At 37.9% G+C, this 19,611-nt stretch overlaps 1 protein-coding gene across 7 annotated transcripts in view; it reads right to left on the bottom strand.

The window, feature by feature from the left end:
• NCOR1 (nuclear receptor corepressor 1) overlaps positions 1-19,611 on the bottom strand; it is a 100,205-nt gene that overhangs the window by 29,429 nt on the left and 51,165 nt on the right. For 4 of the 7 annotated variants that reach the window (XM_067565852.1, XM_067565855.1, XM_067565853.1 and 1 more), the window contains exons 16-23: positions 15,552-15,682; positions 14,505-14,710; positions 9,427-9,489; positions 6,848-6,987; positions 5,887-6,013; positions 3,335-3,890; positions 1,439-1,568; positions 887-1,082 (exon numbers count right to left, since the gene is read on the bottom strand). In XM_067565852.1, coding sequence (XP_067421953.1) covers positions 887-1,082; positions 1,439-1,568; positions 3,335-3,890; positions 5,887-6,013; positions 6,848-6,987; positions 9,427-9,489; positions 14,505-14,710; positions 15,552-15,682 — 1,549 coding nt within the window. The remainder of the gene's footprint in view (positions 1-886; positions 1,083-1,438; positions 1,569-3,334; positions 3,891-5,886; positions 6,014-6,847; positions 6,988-9,426; positions 9,490-14,504; positions 14,711-15,551; positions 15,683-19,611) is intronic. The other 3 variants (XM_067565854.1, XM_067565857.1, XM_067565858.1) reach the window with 1 other exon arrangement.

Below are 19,611 nucleotides of genomic sequence, written 5' to 3'. Positions count from 1 at the left end.
AGGTCTTTGTTCAAGAAGAATTCAGTGGAATTCAAAAGCTTATCTCTTTCACCAACACAAATTGGGGCCCAATAAGTGATGTTACCTCACCCATCTTGTCTCTCTTTTGTTCTCAGTAAGTTAGACCAGTCAGAGACGAAGAGCCCCAAAATAGCCATAGATACCGCAAAGAGCCACATTTACCTTACCCTCTGCAGAAAATTCGCGCTGATCCCTCAATTTTGGCAGCAGCTTGTCAATTTCACATTTGAACGTAAAAAAAATTTGGCGCCCCATACAATGCGTGGAGCCGCATTTGATAGAACACAGAGCTGCATGCGGCTCACGAGCCACAGATTGACCACCCCTGCGTTAGATCCTTAAGACAAGCTTCCTGAGTTAAGTTGGGCCACCCAAGGATGTATAACATTGTGAGTCAGTGATAAAATCTCTTCCAAACCACTCAGGGACAAGATGACAACACCTTTAGCATCACAGCATCCACCATATTAATACTAGACTAGTTTACTGCCTTTCAACAGCACCAAGTTCTTGGGCCAGTAACTTTCTGAACCATAGGCAGTAACATTAATAATTCAAACTCGGCATTTATAAAATACTACACCTTTTCCTAACTAGAGAAGGGCTTCCAGCCGGATGCATTTTTCTCTTCACACAAACTATGTATAAGCCACTATGGGGTAATTTGTAATTGCTAGTTACAATATGAAATCTATTTCTGGTCACCCCATGAAACTGGTTATCAACATACAGCAGGACAAAACATTGGCAAATGGTCTAGTAGATTCCAGTAATTTATTCTTGTGGTTTATAATCCAGAAATTGGCCTGGGTTTTAATATCTAGGGTTGCTTAATTCTTGAGTTTTCTAAAAAGCCGTCGCCTACCTTCCCAGTCAACATTAGGACTCTTGGAGGTGCCACATGGGCTTGCAGAACTTCTGTACTCCATATCTATATGTTCCTGCCTCTGGCGCTGCTCCTCCAGCAACGCTGACTCATGCATAGCTTTAATGTGCCGCTGATAGAGAGCATAACCACTCATGGATGTTCCAATTGGTACGTTACATGGGCTACAAGAGACCTAAAAGGGGAAAAATAAGTACACAACATCTATATATTACATACAGACCATTTACCAAAATAGCTACCTTTTGCAAACATTATCTCATGTCTAGTGGCTCCATGTCAATGGATGTAATCTACTTCTATATACTTCAAAGGCAGCATCAGAACATTTCCAGGTGTTTTTAAAACTAACTGTTCTGCATTTATTATTGTAATTTAAACTACTGACATTCTGAAAAGTTGTCAAATGTCCTGTGATTAGAGAAAGAAACAAGTTCTCACTCGTTCTATAACATTTTTCATAACAAAATGTTATATAAAACCAATTATGGTTATGGCAGATTCCCCTTCAAAATGACATTAAGAACGTACCATAGGTGGTATGACAGCAGCTCGATGGTGAAGTTGTTGCAAGTCCATCTGCCCTTGTTTTATGGTGGAGGATACTAGTATAGATCCAGTAGGGTTTAACAGTGAAGGCTTTGAATCCATAGTGAAGATTCTGGAGGAGGCGATAAGGAGGTAGGGGGAAAGAGAGCAGAAAATTAAAACTGGACAGAGCAAAGTGCAAGATCTTGGTAGGATTACAAACAAAAGTACTCTCCTTTACTGAATTATGCCACTGAAAAGCAAAGCGCAAGGAAAGCAAAAGCTTGCATGAACATCCACAAGACCAAACATTTAGAGTTAAGCCTGAAACCCATTCCTTAACAACCCCTTAAGAATTGATATTGGTGCACAAACAGTACGTAAGATCACCCACTGCTTGGAGGTGTGTAATCCAGTGACAGCAACTGGGTGCATGTCTCAGAATAAATCATAAGCAAATAAATGAGAAAATATGACAAAAATATTTTACATTGCTATGTTTGTTGCTAAATCAGTGGCATCCCTTGCTAAAATGTGTATTTAGGCTATTTCTGTGGCAACCTATCACAATAGAGTCTGGGTTACATTCAAATAGGCTGATTTTGTTTTAAAGTCAATATCTAAACCAAAATCACGCTAATATCTAGTGATTGTATTTATATCTATCAGTATCAGACGGTATTTGCAGAACAGCTGAGTTAAGAAAAGTTTTTCTTCAACTACAAGATATTGTCCCTCTAAAAGTAGCATGAATTATTTCATTCTGTTTTGTAAAATAGAGAACCTTGTCTGGGAAGTCTGGGTCTCTGCTTCTTCAGGTAGCCACTGACAATAGTAACATGCTAGCACTTCTAACTAAAATGAGAATTCTCTCCAATTTTCTTAGAAGATAGATGTGGGACAGACTTCCCAAATTACCACTTCAGTTTTGGGGTAGATCACTGCATGCTTTAATTGATTTTGAAATACTAGTTGTGTTGTGTGCCAGAAAAATCTTGGAGCAACAATAGTTTTTCTCCAACCCTCAGAAGAGGGGTACAACATTACTTAACACGGAGACTCTTGACAGGAATATCTAGCTTTTTGTTATGATTTAGAAAGTTTCTCTCATTGTTTTCAATAAGGTGCTGTCCTTTCCAAAAAACTGCTTAAAATGTACATGCAGGCAATTCTCAGCATAGATCTCAGATGGCTTAATTTCCTTCCTCCTTTAGCTTTGAAGGCAGGAGTGTGATTTTTGATGGCTGGCCATCCACCCACCACCCTTTATCACAGAAAATTTTGGCTATAATTTGCCTTGCTGAATGCAGATATTTTGTCTGGCTTTTGGGATACTTTTAGAAGAATATTTCCCCTCACTGCACTTAAGTATTAAGATTCTCCTCTCTTTTCTTTCTGATAGCCCCTTTCCCAGTAGGAGTTGACACTGCTTATAGAGGAAAAGCGGCATCGCCACTCATGACATTGTCCACATTCTGGAAAGCAGAATTCAGAAGAACATGAAACCAAATGAACCATTTGAAAACTGGGTTTTAATGCTTAATCTACAAAATATTTGTATCGCACACACTACAAATCTCAAAGTTCAAACCACAGGGTTGAGGGAGTGTTAGTGGTAAAATGGAGAACACACAAACATAGGAAGTGTTCCATATTTTGATGTAACAATGTGTCCTCAAGTTATGTAAAATGATTTTTAAAAGAATGTTTTCTGTGTGTGGAGAGAGAAAGAAAGATCTAGTAGTTTAAAAGTAACTGAATACCTTTTGTCAGACATCCCACGTACCATTTGGGTTGTCTCTCTTATCAGCAGAAGTTGGTCCAATAAAAGATATTGCCTCACCCACCTTCTCTAAGATTAAGTTCATGTATTTCTCATAACTGAATAATTAAACTCACCTTTGTCTATCAGGTTCTCCATCAACATCCTCATCAGCACTGCAAGTAGCACTAGAATCATTGTCTGAATGGGGCTCTGGTCTTGCTGCATTAGTCTGCTGTGACAGGCTAAAGTCCATTTCCTCAGGTTCGGACTTTTCCTTGGGTTTCTCCAAATCCCTCTCTTTGGTATCGCTCTCTATTTTCACTTGAACATTCTCTGGTAACCTCATTTCCGCATCCACAGGTTCTGTTTTGGTGTGAACTGGAAGGCTGAGCACAGGCTTAGCTTCAACTTGGTGGATTCTGCTGTCCATCTCCATAGGCTCCTCGGCCTCGTTACTTATTTCTTCCTTAACTTGGAGCTCAATATTCTGATTTTCAGCTGTTTGTGTACTTTGGGCTGCCAAGGAGGGGGATGTGCTAGGTGTGGTTTTAATAGCAGATTCCTGTTCTGCTGTTGTCTCAGTGGTTATCCTAGAAGCAGAGCTCTCAGACACAGCTTCTTCACTGGGTTTGACAGCTTCCACTGGTGAAGGAGATGGAGCACTCTCTGTGTCTGAACTGTTTTCAGCACCTGAAAGACATAATTATATTTTGAGTACTTACGCAAAAACTAACAAGCTTTAACTGGACAGTGAACAATTGCTCTTATTTTACAGCACCCACAAATATAGTAGGTGTCCCACTGTACAAATAAGACTATTAACCTCTGCCCCAAAGAAATCATTCACCATCTAATTTCACATCTAATGCAAGTGTTGACTTTATATGGGAAGCTTCTCATCATTTGTGAACAGTCCATGCAGCTCATTTTTGAACATCAATTACACAGGTTTATTGCATATTGCAAAAATCTCTTTCAAAACTTATTAGGTATTAATGAGCAGGGTATAAACGTAAAATGTCTTCATTTTAAGGATTGTTAGATGTCTAGAATTGGAATCCAGTCACTGAAACACAGGATGCAACATAAAAAGTCTGCTATTGCCTTTCACACAGCAGAGCTGACAAATATTCAGAAAACAATGCTGTGCATCCCAGCAAGTGACAAACTAGGGCTTTCAATCTATGGCGTAAATTAGCATTATTAATAATATTTTGTACCATTTCAAAATTAAGTTTAACTTTTATTTGTCTTTCACTCTAGTCATGGTCCCACAGAAATAACTTCAGTAAACAGGAATCTTAAGGCAAAATTGACTAACAAAAAATTTAGTAAAATTTACATTAAACTACAAATGCTGAGAGAGAGAGAACCATGGTTGTATAACATAGCACAACAAAGTCTACTCAGAAGTCTTATCAAACCTCATTGTTTTAAAAAAAATGTTTTACGGGAAATATTTAGTTCAAAGAACATTTGCACAAGTGTTTGGTATTTTTAGTAAGAACATCTATATGCCTTTCCCATTCAACTGACATCTATTGCAAAGTAGACAGAACACTGTGCAGCCTGCCTTCCAGTTAACTGAAAGGTTCAGGTTCTCTCAACTGTCATTTTACGTAATCTTTTACAGACAAATAGACACCTGGTAAAATGACAGTGTTTATGTTTAAACAGAACCACAAAGCAAAGGAACTTCACCACAGGTTTTACTGGATACATTCATCAAAAGGGTTTTTAATATTTTATGTGAAACGCATAGATGGAGTAAAATTTAAATTCTAGCTTGTGAAAAGCTATTAGATACAGTTCTGCATAAGGGTGGTCAAATAAAGACCTGATGGTGAGTCTGCAATTATGAACAGTTGCAGCCAACACAAAAAGCTGGTAAGTACTTACCTGCCTGAAACTTTTCAGAGGCTGGTTACTAGCTAAAGAGTGTAAATTCATGATTAAGCATGTTTTTTACAAGGGCAGTTTATGCAGCCATATGCTGTCGGTCTGATCAAGTTATGAACATAAGAATGGCCATATTGGGTCAGACCAATAGTCCATATAAACCAGTATTCTATCTTCTAGCAGTGGCTGTGTCAGATGCTTCAGAGGGAACGAACAGGATAGGGCAATTTATAGAGTGATCCATCCCCCTATTGTCCAGTCCCAGCTTCTGGCAGTCAGAGGTTTAGGGACAGAGCATGGGGTTGAATCCCTGACCATCTTGGCTAACAGCCACTGAGGGACCGCCTCCATTAACTTATCTAGTTCTTTTCTGAACTGACCTATAATTTTGACCTTCACAACATTCCCTGGCAGGTTGACTGTGCTTTGTGTGAAGTACTTCCTTCTGTTTGTTTTAAACCCGTTGCCTATTAATTTAATTGGGTGACCCCTGGTTCTTGTGTTATGTGAACCCAGTTTTGTGATATCCCCTTTGTAACTCTTCACAGTCAGCTTTGGACTTCAGTTTATTCAGACAGATACAGTAATCCTACCTGCTAAACTTCAACCCTATAATAAGAGTCTGCAAAAACACTGGAGTATTTTAATTAAATGAAATGTAACTTTTTGATCACCTTAAGTGACAACTTCTGCACGTGGTCAAACACTATAGGCAACTAAAATGGTGGATCATTTTAGTGGTAGTAGGAGTTTCCTTCCAAACCAATTCTGACATTTCAATAATTACCCTCACTGTCTTCTGCATTCTCTTCTTCATTAGATGCTTCAATATCTTCATCCTCCTGAGCAGAGACAGTTGACGCCACACTTTCACACTGCGATACATCCCGTTCCTCACGGGGCCTCCGTGAAGACTAAGGCAGAAAACAGATTTACTCCACCTTAAAAACTTCCAGATATTCATTTTAAATGCAATCTTTTTCTATTTTAAATGAGATTCAGACATTAAAGGACCCCCTTATTAGCAAAGCTGTTTCTTTCTGCACTGATTTACAGCTTGATTTAGCGTTGGCTGTACTGCTGGGAGCCAAAAAGGAATACAGTATTGCCAGACGCATAAAAGCTTTCAGACACACTCAGAACCAGTAGTTATTTCACTTGTTAACATACCTAAGTAGCTCCCAGTAGCATCACTGGCCCATAATCTACTCATTTTCCAAGGCTGTAAGCACTGGCCTAACTTTGTTACCAATTAAGTCAAACTACTTCCATTGACATTGACTTAAGTTAGGCCAGCACTGTGCTTTTGAAAATCCCATCAACAGTGTTTTACTTTGTCTACATGTGCAGCAACGTTCAGATGCTGATGTTTCATGGACTATCCTAACCTGTTTTGTACTGCTAGTGCCGTTTAACAGCTACAGGTTGCAGTCTAAAGACTTTCATGGTGGATGAAGCCCCTCTATAGAACTTGGTTTGCAAAACACTTTGGAATTCTTCAGGAGGAAATGTATTATACCAAAAATGCAAAATAATATTACTATTGCCCTTTACATTTAAGCTGACCAATACCTCTACGGGGCAATGAAAAGCAGCACCAAGTGCTAGGTTTCTGTTGCAGTGCAAAAACAGGTGAAACAAAACAAAATGGGAGGCTGAAGAAGTTTCAGCTGTGAGCCTCAATGCCTAACTTCAAACCAATCCCAATTCTCTCCAAAAATTGTTTGATCAAGTTATGATTAACTCACTTTCTGTTTGTGCTGTTGCAGGAGGTTGTCCAGATTATGTCTCCTTTTATAGTTGAAGTAGAAGTTTTTACACTGAGCTTCACTTTTAGTTCCAACCATTTTGGCAATTGCTGCCCAGTTGCGACCATGTTCCACTAATCCTGTTTAAAAAAAACCGCACACTTAATATTTACAATGATAAATAATCAGGCTAATGAGAAATCAAGTAAACCGCACAAAAATTCCATGTTAAAGAGGTCTGATTTGAACACAGAAGCAAGAAAATGGGTTAAGTCACACTGTCCTTAAAATGACTCTTGTTGCAATAATGAACCATTACCCAATAGATGGAAAAACCCTGTACTTCCTCAAGCACAGTAGGATACCTCTGAAGCTATTACATTCTAAAGTTTTGCTGATACTGGAAACAGAACCAGTCAACACATTTCCCCATGTGCTCATTAGCTAGGTTTTCAGACTTACTACAGAAAAAGTAAATTAAAAACTTATTAGCAAGGAGGAACTAGTGCCGTTAGAAAGCTATCTGCACATTTGCCTCAGCAAATGACAATGCTCAAACAGCTGTTTTGATGACATCATTCTAGAAACTGGCAGCAGCACCAGAACAACATCATGAATGGTGCAGCTTCAGGACTTTATTTTTGGTATCTAGTAATGAATTGGTACAGTAACATTTCAAAAGAGAAATGTTCCTTTTTAATACTCTGATATTAAGTAAACTTTACATTTCCTTCTACTACTGAAATAACATCCTACTAAGCCTATTTTTTTTTTTTTTAAACTTTCATAAGAAAATAGTAAAGTCAAATGTCTTGGCAACATGACAGATAAAGTACCACTACATAAAACTTCCCATGACAGATCACTCCATTGGTCTATCAAGTCCAGTATGTTTCCTTTGGCAATGACTAATACCTGATGCATCAGAGGAAGGTGAAAGCTTCATAATGTCCTTGCTTGAATAACTGTGTAATACTGCACAAGAGCAAATGATTCCTTCCTAACCCCTACAGTGATCAACTGACAGCCTGAAGCATGAAATTTAATTATCCTTATCTCTATTTGTAGTTAGGCAGGCTACTGGTCACAAGTCATTGAATCACTATGTTTCAGTCTACCCTCCTGTGACAATGAATTCCACACCTGGATACATGCTGTGAGAAGGAAAATAAAACCCCCTTTGTAACTGTCCACCCACACCCCTTATAATATGGCGCATAAGGTATGTTATGAAGACTTCATTACTTTCACAAAATATGACAGTAGCTACTACCATACTTAAGTAGAAGTAAAATTAAAAGCTACAGTTTATGAGGCAGAATCCCTGTGATCTTTACATACAGATATACACACACAATTTAATCATCTACTTTTGAAATTACAAAAACTCACATCTTCTATAATTTTAAAAGATTAACTGAACACTCTCAATTTGATTTTACAAAACATGACACTCAATTTTCCTATAAGAAAGCCTTGGAAATTAAAGTTTAATTTATTATGAAACTCAGTAGTTAAGGGGACTTCCTTTTTTTTTTATTTGCAGAACTAGAACTTTTAACAGATTTCCAATGCTTTCTATTAGGAAAGCCATTTTTTTCAATCCTTCTTTACATCAAACTAGGCTTCTGCCAGGAAGTATTATTGGAATGGCAACTTTGCAGACAGAGTAGCACCACTCAACTGAAAGAGTAAACTGTTTTGGAAAGCTGATCGTTGCACCTGAATCAGAATACTGCTGCTACAAAGTGTCCTTTACAGGACCTATTTTCTATTTTTAGAATTTGGACATAACTTGCATGCAGCAGAAGCAGGATGTGTTTAGTACTAGGCAGTAGCATAAAGCAATTTTTTAGTTTGAGGGCTATGCAACACCTATAAACCCAGGCAAGCAAAGGAAGCTTCAAGCCTGACTCTTAAGAACAATTCAAGTCCTAAACTTGGAAGTGTACATACTAAAACATACCTTATTTGCACGGCATATTTAGAAGTATTTCTATATGGTGTACAATCATTTTCAGCCATAACTAGAGAAAAGCAAAGTCTACAAAGTCTTGTGATGTTTTTAGTGCAAAGCGCTAAAGAACCAAGTGAATTAATAGTTCTTGCAAAAATCCACCTAGTGTCGGCTTATACACATTTAAAATTTGATTCCTTGTTGCGGCTAATATCTACCACTTTAAGCTTTGCTAGAATTCAAATTATATGCACAGTGACATTTTAATATGTTAAAATTTGCCAAACTTCTTGCAAATTTCAGATGCAAATTTTCATTCATAAAAGTTTCATTGTTAGTTATATATAGACCTTTTTGTAAAACCATTTTCCATCATGCTGTTGATGGACAAAGCTGTAAACTGAAACCAAATAGCTTTTCCAACAGATTGGCGAAGCCCACAAAAAGCATCTAAATCTGCATGTTTGTTTGGAAGACTGGTTTGCTTAGTGTGGATATCTGCTTTTAAAAAAAAGTTCCTTTCAAACACAGAGTGAAGGTGGGTCCTACCTCATTCATTCATTCAAAGTAACACTACAGAGACAAATAACCAGAAGTGAAACCAAAGCTTTTGAAGGAATACCTTTTTTAGCAATTTCCATTTCTTCTTCTGTCCAACGGGAGGTCTCCACAGGCTCTGCAGAAGCTGAAATAGCAAACAGTGAGTCCCATCAGACAAAGAAAAGACCAGGATTCACCCTTTCCTCACCAATCACAGATCCCAGAATCTATTAATCTGTTTACATTAAGGCTTGTTCAAGCTATTTGGGAAAGCCGCCAAAGACCGTGGGAGGCAGTCAGTTTCTATTACACCAAACTAGGGGTAGGAAAGGAGTCTTCATGCTCTCAACAGAGCAAGATGGTAAAGACTGGCTTGTCTATAACCCACATGATGTTCAAAATATTTATTCCCAGAAAGAAAGATTCCTATGTAAAAATGTAAATAACTCCTAATTGGATGTGCCAAATTCTGTTAACATACATGAATATTACCAGCTCTGGAAAGAAGCTACTCAAGAACAGCATGCTCTGGGATCTTGTGCGCTACTTGCTCCCTGACCTTCCTAAAAATAATGTAATCTATTTCCCCCCAAATTCTTCAAGTCCAATATTGCATTAGGGAAGACACAGTTCTTACAATGCATTTCACACTCAGACCTCCCTGTGCTTGCCTACCGGACTAAAATACTTAACTCTCATGAACGGGCAACAAAGCTTTGATTAAAACTAGTCAATGAATCAGGCCCCATGAATGTCAAGAAGAATAGAGTTCCAAAGGCACAATGCACAGCTAATACAACATCCCTCAGACACAGTTCCAGGTTAAACAAGAAATCCACAAAATCAGAATTTGGGAGTTCTCTAAATAGACAAGTCTTCATAAACAGTTTCTATGGCACTGAAGCAATCTCAACATTCAACTAATACAGAATCCACATAAAAAAATAAAATAGCTCATAAAATATGGTTTCTTTCAAGAATAATCTCTTAGGCTGCATGTTGCTATAACCACCTATAACGTCTAAAATGCCATAAATTTGCCCTGTCGGGTAAAGAACAAAGAAGATATTCTTTAAACTTCTGCATCAGACTAACATAGAAAGTTAATTTTAATATGCATCATCATTAATATTTAAAATTATAATCTCTGCATTTTAAAAAATAATGTTTCCCTGAGTTGAAATTACAATGTTGAGTGGAATTTTTAAAAATGTAATTAAACTAACAGATCAACTTGACTCAAACTAGATTCTTTGAACCATTTTAAAACTAAATTTACTATAAATGTGAATTTGTGGCTTGTTTTTACTGCAAAGAATTCTGGACAATAAATATTCTAAGCAGCAAGGTAAACCTCTAAAAGGTTCATCTGCATTCACCAACTAAATCAATTGAAGTTTTTGCTGCCATAAATAATGGTCTGTTCTGCCTGACTGTACAAAAGAGCCAGCCTCCCCCCGCCCCCAACAGGCCTTAGCTTAAAATAACAATATCTACATTCAAGTCTTACAGAGTATTTTGCAAACACACTTTAATCTAAAGATTTCCCTGAATGTAGGAATCCCTTTTTCCTCAGACATCTGTAAATGCTGGAGTATTTTACATCCCATGCTACAAATTGTAGAATCACTATAATATATTATAATGTAATATTCTCCCTAAATTACTTCCAACACCGAGCAATCCTCCCAACATCGAGATGATGTAAGCAAATAAATGTTATCCCCATTTTACAGATGGAGAAACAGATGTTAAATGACATGCCCCAGGCCAAAATGCGAGTCAGTGCCATGCCAGAGCAATCATTAGAACCTGGGAGTTTCTGATTCCCAGTCCTGTGTTCAAGTCCCTAGGTTCACACTGGTCCTCTACACTCTTGAATTATAAACTGTCCAGCTACACAAGGCCACATTACGGAGAAGCCTAACAGGAAACTGTCATGTATTAAAAAGTAACCAGACACTGCCTTCATCTCTGAAATAGCCTTGAAGGCTGAACTAGCATTCCTTGTGCAATTCTCAATATACCACAGAAAACTCAGAATCCACACAATTATTTGCTGATGCTTAAAATTATAAATGAAAACAAAATCTTTGGAAAATATTCCAGCTTTCAATTTCTGCCAAGTGTCACATTAATGTTATACTAGGAAGAAAAACCAAATATGGACCTGGCACAAGCAGGCTGCTGTAAGTGTCAGTGAAAGCTGGAGGTGACAAATGACTATTTGCTTCTTTTTTTTTTTTTTTTTTAAAGCAAGTTATTCAAGTAAAATTCTTGGCTCTTATATAGCCCTTATCTGTATAGCTCAAAGTTTTGGTTTTTTGTTTTATCAAGGAGGATGTAACCAGCCCCATTTAATAGATAGGAGAAACAGAAGCACACAAAGATGAAATTACTACTCCAGAATTACACAGCAGGTCAGTAGAAGAACCAGGAATAGAACACACTCCTCCTGACCCTCAGGCACCAGAGCACACTGCTTGCCTTAAAAGGCTACAGAGAATTGAAAGACAGCAATATTAAGAAATGGAAATACAATTGGCACTTCTATACCATCTTACATTTTCAAAGTGCTGTGTAACAAATGCTAACTAGTCCTTAAATCACTCCTGCAATATAGTATAGTCCCATTTTACAAATAGGGAAATAAATCAGCAAGATTAACTGATTTGTCCACGGCTGTACAGTGACAGCAGGAGTTACATCAGAACTCCATACGTTCTGGCTGCCATCTCAGTAGTCATTTCATAGAATCATAGAATATTAGAGTTGGAAGGGACCTCAGGAGGTCATCTAGTCCAACCCCCTGCTCAAAGCAGGACTAACCTCAGCTATATCATCCCAGCCAGGGCTTTGTCAAGCCTCAGCTTAAAAACCTCTAAGGATGGAGATTCCACCACCTCCCTAGGTAACCCATTCCAGTGCTTCACCACCCTCCTAGTGAAAAACTTTTTCCTAATGTCCAACCTAGACCTCCCGCCCTGCAACTTGAGACCGTTGCTCCTTGTTCTGTCATCTGCCACCACCGAGAACAGCCTAGCCCCATCCTCCCTAGAACCCCCTTTCAGGTAGTTAAAGGCCGCTATCAAATCCCCCTCATTCTTCTCTTTTGCAGACTAGTTTCACTAGACCCTACTACCTCACTGCTTTCATAAAATACCAAGTCCTACCCTCTAGAGCCCTCTGAGTCTAAATGTTTAAAAGCAAAATGTTCAGCACCACTATTTTATTTTAATGTCACATATGTATGATACCCTACAATCATGTTAGTCATTAATATTTTATAGATGTATACACAATATACACAGGGCAAAATATTCTCCATCTGCTTTATTTCCCTGGATTTGGTGTCACTCAGGTTTAATATTGTTCTGAATAATGTTGAGCCACTGCCGACAGCTGAGCCTCTTCAAAGAATAGAACACCCCCCCACCCAAAAACTCCCCAAATCTATCCTTATTTTATCTACCATTGGGCATAGTACAGAAAGTATTAGCAGACAACAGGAATCAGCAAAACAAAGAAAGGTAACATGGACAGGGTAGAAAAAGTATTCCATCACTCAAAAGCTTTTATTGTGGGTTTTCATAAAACTGCACCCAAAAAAAAAAAAAAAAAAACAAACACAAAAAACCCACTATATGAAGACGTTTAAAGAAGAGGGAAACAAAAGGAGGTCAGACCTGCTGAGATAAATGCACATGGCAATCTCTGATGTTTACAATTTAATGAGCACTCACTTTCTTCTTTTACAGTGCTCTTTCAGGAGATTCAGACTCCTTGAGCAATAACCAGAAAAAGATTTGCTAAAAACTCTAATAGCACAAATCAGTAAAATACCGGTACGCCCAAGAGCCGTCAATAGCAGGCAGCTTGCAATGAAGGGAAAAATCTTATGCTACTGTGGATAGTTATTTATAACTTTAAATACCATCTGCAAGCTAGAGCAGAGCTCAACTTGACCTCTGGGTAGAGAAAGATCAGGTAATAGAACAGCGCGCCATTTGCTGACAGCTGTCACCTTACTTTAATACTTTAAAAAAAAAAACAAAAAAAAAAACCCTCTCCATTGTTTGTGAGAACGTAAAACGTTCATTCCTACTGAGCAAGTCGTTTTCCTTTGTCAAACATTAATTTTTCTGTATTCCCAATGCAGAAGCCAGTGTGGCCGTTCTGTTTACTTCCTTGTTTCTGCATCATCATCAGATTACGACAGCGGGAATTTGCATTCCACAAGGAACACAGCCAGCAGCAAGAGACTGTACACTATCTACTGGTACGTGCCACAAATATACTATTTTACAGAATATTCCTTTAACTACATAATGGATTAAGAAACAACCCAATCAGAGAAACATTCCGGATAATAAATATTGTGGTAAATCAAATTTTAAGCCTAAATTGCTTATTGGTAACCATCTAGGGCAGAGGTCTCTGAACTGTGGGGTGTGACCCTCTAGAGGGGCACGGAGGAATGTTTGGGGGGGCACAAGAGGGCCTGGGTCAGCCCCCACAAGGGGTGGGGAGGGAGCACTACACAGCCCTGCTCTGCCCCAGCCCATCCCCCCAACCACAGCAGCCTTGCTCCTGGCCCCACCTCCCAAATGCAGACTGTGGCCCCTGACTCCAGCCCTGCTTTGTCACACGCAGACCCTGGACTCGACTGTGGCTTCCTTCCCAGCCTCAGCCCTGACTGTGGCCCCGCTTCCAGCTGCAGTGGGAGGAGGCAGGACAGAGACAGGGGAAAGGGGGAGGTGTGACTTAAAAAGTTTGGGGGCCATTGATCTAGGGGCTAGGTTCTGCAAATAGATCCAAGTTAATACAAAGGGTCTGCCTGTGCAGATCCATTTGCAGAATCTAACCTTGGAAACTAAGAGAAAAATAGTCTTTGTACAGTGAGACAATTATTTGTGTTCTCTTATGTGATTTTAACGTCTAATCTGATTTTATTTTTTATGTACAATGCTCACCATTGATACATATTTTTAGAAGTTTGATAAATACTAGCTGATGGTCTTGTTTGTCAATAAATGACTAGAATTGAAAAAACATTTTATCAAAAAATGGAAATGTGTTATATGTGTAAAGAATGATCTCACATTGATAAAGTGCCTTTCTGCCAGATGGATCCCAACATGCTTTATAAACACTACTCACAAGGTTCTGGCGGGGGAGGAAGAGGTGCTGGGGGCTCTTCAGTAGCAGCAGCAGCAGCATTTGCTGCTGCAGCTTCATTTGTCATTGATCTGGTGATCCTGCCCTTACGTCGACCTTGACTGTTGGCTGTTTTTCGTCCCCTAGTAGTAGCCTGCTCTGTTTCCTCTGGTGCAATTTCGGTTTTGTCCTTCTCTTTGGTGTTCTCTCTGGAGTGAAGACAAAAGTTAAAAGAAAAGCCTCAACAAGGATATTAATAAAGAGTATACTTCGTAGGCAGGTATTGATGAAACTGAATCATAGATGTAAGAAATAAGTGTAAACTCGCTTTTCAGTACTGAGGGAAAGAATGTTTGTAAAGCAATTTAATGGGCTCCTCATTCTTTCCCCAAAATCAGAATTTAAAAAAAAAATGCAGCTACACTCCACTGTTAACCAAAAACCAAAAGAGAAAAAAATGTACCATTTCCTTAATGCCGGTACCAGGTATGTCCTTTTACTGACTTTAACAGAATGTTCATTTTCATATGGAAACATGAGCACCAGCAGTGTTAATGGGCCACTTCACCCTGAATGGCCCCTTGAAATGTGTTAACTACTTATGCTAAATAATCTGTTCTACCTTGTATTTACCTGTGACACACTAGTACATTTCCCAGACCTAAAGCTGTGTAAAGATACCACCTCACCTACCTTGTTTCTCTAAAAGCCTGGAACCTACATGGTTACAACAACACCAAATATACCAGCAGCAAATATTCTAAACTAAAACAAGAAACTTCAGAAGGGCAAGAAAAATTCCATCCAACCTTTAGGGATTTTCCATTGATCTGATTGATCCAAAGAGTGAGAGAAACAGATATGCCACAGAACAATTCTTTATGCATTCAGCAATAATTCAGCTCTAAATAAGGAAATTCTATAGTGAAATGAACTATCATTATTGCTTCCATTTAATGCCAATTTCCTAAATAAACTGTAACAAAAAACTAGTAATTGCATTAGAAAAAAAGTCAAACAAAACAGTTACTTCTCATTACATATACTCACTTAGATTCCTCCTTCTCATCCTTTTCCTCTTCATCTTTCTTTTCTTCCTCTTTTTTCTCTGTTTTTTCTGCTTTCTCCTCTTCTATTTTTTCTTCTACCTTTTCTTCTTGTGAAGAACGTGCAATTTGCTGCTGAAATGAAACATTTTCACACTATGGCTACATAAACACTTAACTGTGTAAAAGAGATACATTTTTGTCATGATAATACTAATACTACCCATTACTGAAAGGAGTTACCATCTGGATTTTACATTAGAATCTTCATCACAATTTACATGTCAATTTAGAAGTTGGACTTGGATTACACAGGTTGTACAACAAGAGGGATATGTGCACATTAAAAACACAAGGAAGTGGTTTGGCAGACCTGTTGGCATGTAATAATCTGCCTGTAGCCTTCAAGTTTGTTTCAACCTTTGGAATGCATCCTTCATTCTCTCTCAATAAACAACGTCTTTTCTCTTAAATTTGTTTATCTTTCAGTAACCTTTATTTGGGAATTTACTGCATTTTTTTTTTTGGTAGATTCCATGTATGTACTGCCTTCCTCAGTAGAATTAGTACAGTGATAGTGAAGACACAGTACACACAAGTTATTCTTTGTGCGGTCTTCACAAAAAAGTCTGTACATGCTAACACATACAACATAATATAATATGGAAGTACTTTATGTTAAAACCACCACCCTAGGTCCCAAACACATGACGCCTGAAAATTAACAGCTGTAACAAAAAAGTTTTAAAACAGTATTCAGAGAGGTCTAATAAAAAATCTTGAAAAATGTATTTCAAAAGTAGCAACGTTAACGTTCTTGTATTTTAAAATATTAATACATGATAGTTTACAACTTGGAAACAGAAGATCTACCACCATGAATATTATGTATAGATCTAAACCTCCTAAGGGTAGTCAGCAGTATCAAGCACTATGTTAGGAATTTCATATTTCACTCGATTACTTTAAGCAATTGGGGAGGAAAGGTATAGCTTATAACTGTAAAGTTCTTCGCTATATTTTTCAATGACAGCAAAAGATATAGCTTTACAATCATGCAGGTGTTAACAAAGAAAAATAGTTCACAAATATCAAAGTAATTACAAACAGCCTCCCTTGCCCTGAACAGAACTAAAAATAATACATTTATGCAGTCCCAAGTTAACTGGTAGTTTTAGCCTTAACTTTTGTCTAGAAACTTGGATAAATATCTTCTTCTGTCAAGGTAGTATGATGCCATTAGCCTCAACCCAGTAACACACTTGATAAAAGCCAGCATCCTGTTTGTTGCCCTTTTCCTACAGCCACACACACAAGAATCTGTTGTGTATTAATTCTTAAATATAGCTATATAGTCAACATTTACTGAGCAGGGAAGACTTAATACCCTGATTCAATACTCTTTTGGAGTTACTGTCCCCAAAACACTTCATAGAAACTAAACTGTACTTGCGTCTTACTGGCTCAGTCATATCTACAATTCAAACCCACCTGAATCACTTTTACTCTTCCTCATTTACATAACACCAAAGTCAGTTATTTTGATGAGATGCAAGGTATTCACATTTCAATTCACATGTTTACCTTTGATGTCTATGACCAAATCCTGCACCCAGCATGGCAGCAGCAAGTGCTGAAATCTATTTACATTTATTATAAGACAGCATAGGTCCCAATTTGGACTGATTCCACTGGTAGCCTGATAGAAGTGAAGATATTTAAAGACACTCATTTCTTCCTCCCTATTGTTTTCAAAACATACTATTTTACTCTCTTCATTATATCTCGCATCGCTATTTCCATTGCTACCTGTACACCTATGTTGCCTATGAATCTAGGACTGAAAATCGTGGGACAAATTTGTGACACCATCCCCACTCCTCTTCCCCACCCCCCCCAAAAAAAACCCTTGAACTGCCTGCCTGGCTTAGTTATTAGGAATAATCTAACATTTGCCAATTCAAATCTCTCATGCTGTTTCCAGATGGGTTGAAGAATGTACACGATGTGTTCACGGGGAAACATTTTATACCAAATTAAAAGAGATGGATGCTTAAAGGTGGCTGTAAAAATATTTTCTTCAAAAGCATAAGCTTTTAATGTCTTTATGCTCCCTGCTGTGTTGCTACCTCTGTTACAGAGTGCTCTCAAGACTTCCTCAAAAAGAAACGGATTTTCAGATCTGCATGGGTCAAGTAAAGCAGAGCAAAATTTGAGACACAGGTTTCATTGCATTTTACTTATATTACATTTATATACTATAGCACACGAATGTACATATTTCACTAAATTTAAGCATTTGTAGCTACACAATTAATGTAATTATATGAGCCATTAAATTTCGTGCTTGAGAGTTGTAAGCATGTGATGATCAGGAAGGAATTCCCGTGCTCTCAGTGCAGAGCATTTTACAATTATTATTATATTATAATTATTTATTAGGTCCAGCATAGGGGTCGTTCACCTTCTTCTGAAGCAATGCTTAGTTACTATCTAGACACCTAGCTAGACGAACTGTGCAATCCACTATGGCAATTCCTACTGAATATTATTTATTAATAGTATTGCAGTAGCACCAAGGGATCTCAATCAGGGTCCCATTGTGCTAGGTGCTGGACAAATAATGAGCTACATAACGGTTGCTCCTGTCCCCCAAGGGCATGCAATCTAAGTTCTGGTCTGGTCAGTACTCCAGTTTGAGAAACCTAACCTCAGATCCTCAACCTTATCAAGAATGTGTGAGATGACATGTGAGTAACACAGAGCCTATGTACAATTAAGTCACTATGTACGGTATCATTTCAAAAACATTCATCATTGTTGATTAACTCAGGAAAAACATCTGTAAGCAAATAGCTCATATGGGAAGAATGCTTGCTTAAATCAGCCAATTTCTATAAACCAAACATTGAAAAAAAAGAAACTACAGGGGGTGGCTTGTAGATGTATACCCATTTCTAGGTGCAGGTACTGTAAGTGTGTACATTGTGCATTATATATACACAAACAGTAAGAAGTCTTTGGTATTTGTTTAAAAAAAACACTGAAAAATTCATTCAAGGCTAAAATCTACTCTCTTCCGGTTTGCACTTAAGTAGTGCACCACACAAATCAAATATTACTGAGATAGCATACAAACACTCCTGGCACTTTAAAAAACAAAGTGCAAGTCTTTTCCCATAAGAGTTTACAATTCTGCAAACATTTACTATTGCATATACTTACTCCTGTGTGTAATCCCATCTGATTTAGTGAAACTACAAAGGGAGTAACTGCATGATTAGGCCCTAAATTCACATAACAGTAGGAAGTAACAAATGGAAGGGATAGAATATAGGATTGAGTAATTCATGAGTCTTGACAGTAATATTGTATTTGTATACACATTATGTATTGCATGTATATAAATATAACTCAAGTATCTCCTCAAAAGCGTGTCCTGAGAAGGGACTTGAGAGTGAAGAAAAAGGTGAAGTGTCAGACAGAGTCAAGGAGAAGGAAGCAAGCATAGGAGTTCACATGGGAGAAAGACAAAGGGGATATATCAGCCAAAGCTGCTTGTTTAAGTCATACACAGTTCAGAGATCACTCCCTCCCCTCCCTTGACCCCCTATAAAACACGGTCATCAGTTCGCAGTTTCTGGGGCTTAAAATCAGATTCCCTGATATATCTGAACTGCAAAATATGCTTTAACATTTTATTTATTTATTATTTTTATAAAAAGCAAAAGTTTAACATTAAACTCTTGGAAGATTTTTCTTTTGAGTACAAGGAACAATTTGCCTATGTTTTGCATAAATCTCCAAACAAAGTCAGTGTGCTACAACACAGATGCAACACAGGTTCAAGATGATTTTTGTTACTGGGGTTTAAGTAAGGCCCTTAATACTATAATCAAATGTGTGCTGCTAGATGTTTAAATATAGAGCAAGAAAGAAACAAGTATTTTGGTAACTACTGAATGGCTAAAAAATATCTGACTATTCACAGAAGGATGAGGAAGAGTTTCAGAGAGCTTTTTTTCTAGGAGCTTACATGTTGTGCTTTAACAGGATTAATTTTT

This window comes from Emydura macquarii, unplaced genomic scaffold, assembly GCF_026122565.2.
Source record: "Emydura macquarii macquarii isolate MOO-44397 ecotype Brisbane River unplaced genomic scaffold, CSIRO-AGI_Emac_v2 contig_2699, whole genome shotgun sequence".
Lineage (NCBI taxonomy): Eukaryota > Metazoa > Chordata > Testudines > Chelidae > Emydura > Emydura macquarii.
This window is presented reverse-complemented; position numbering and strand designations above follow the sequence as displayed.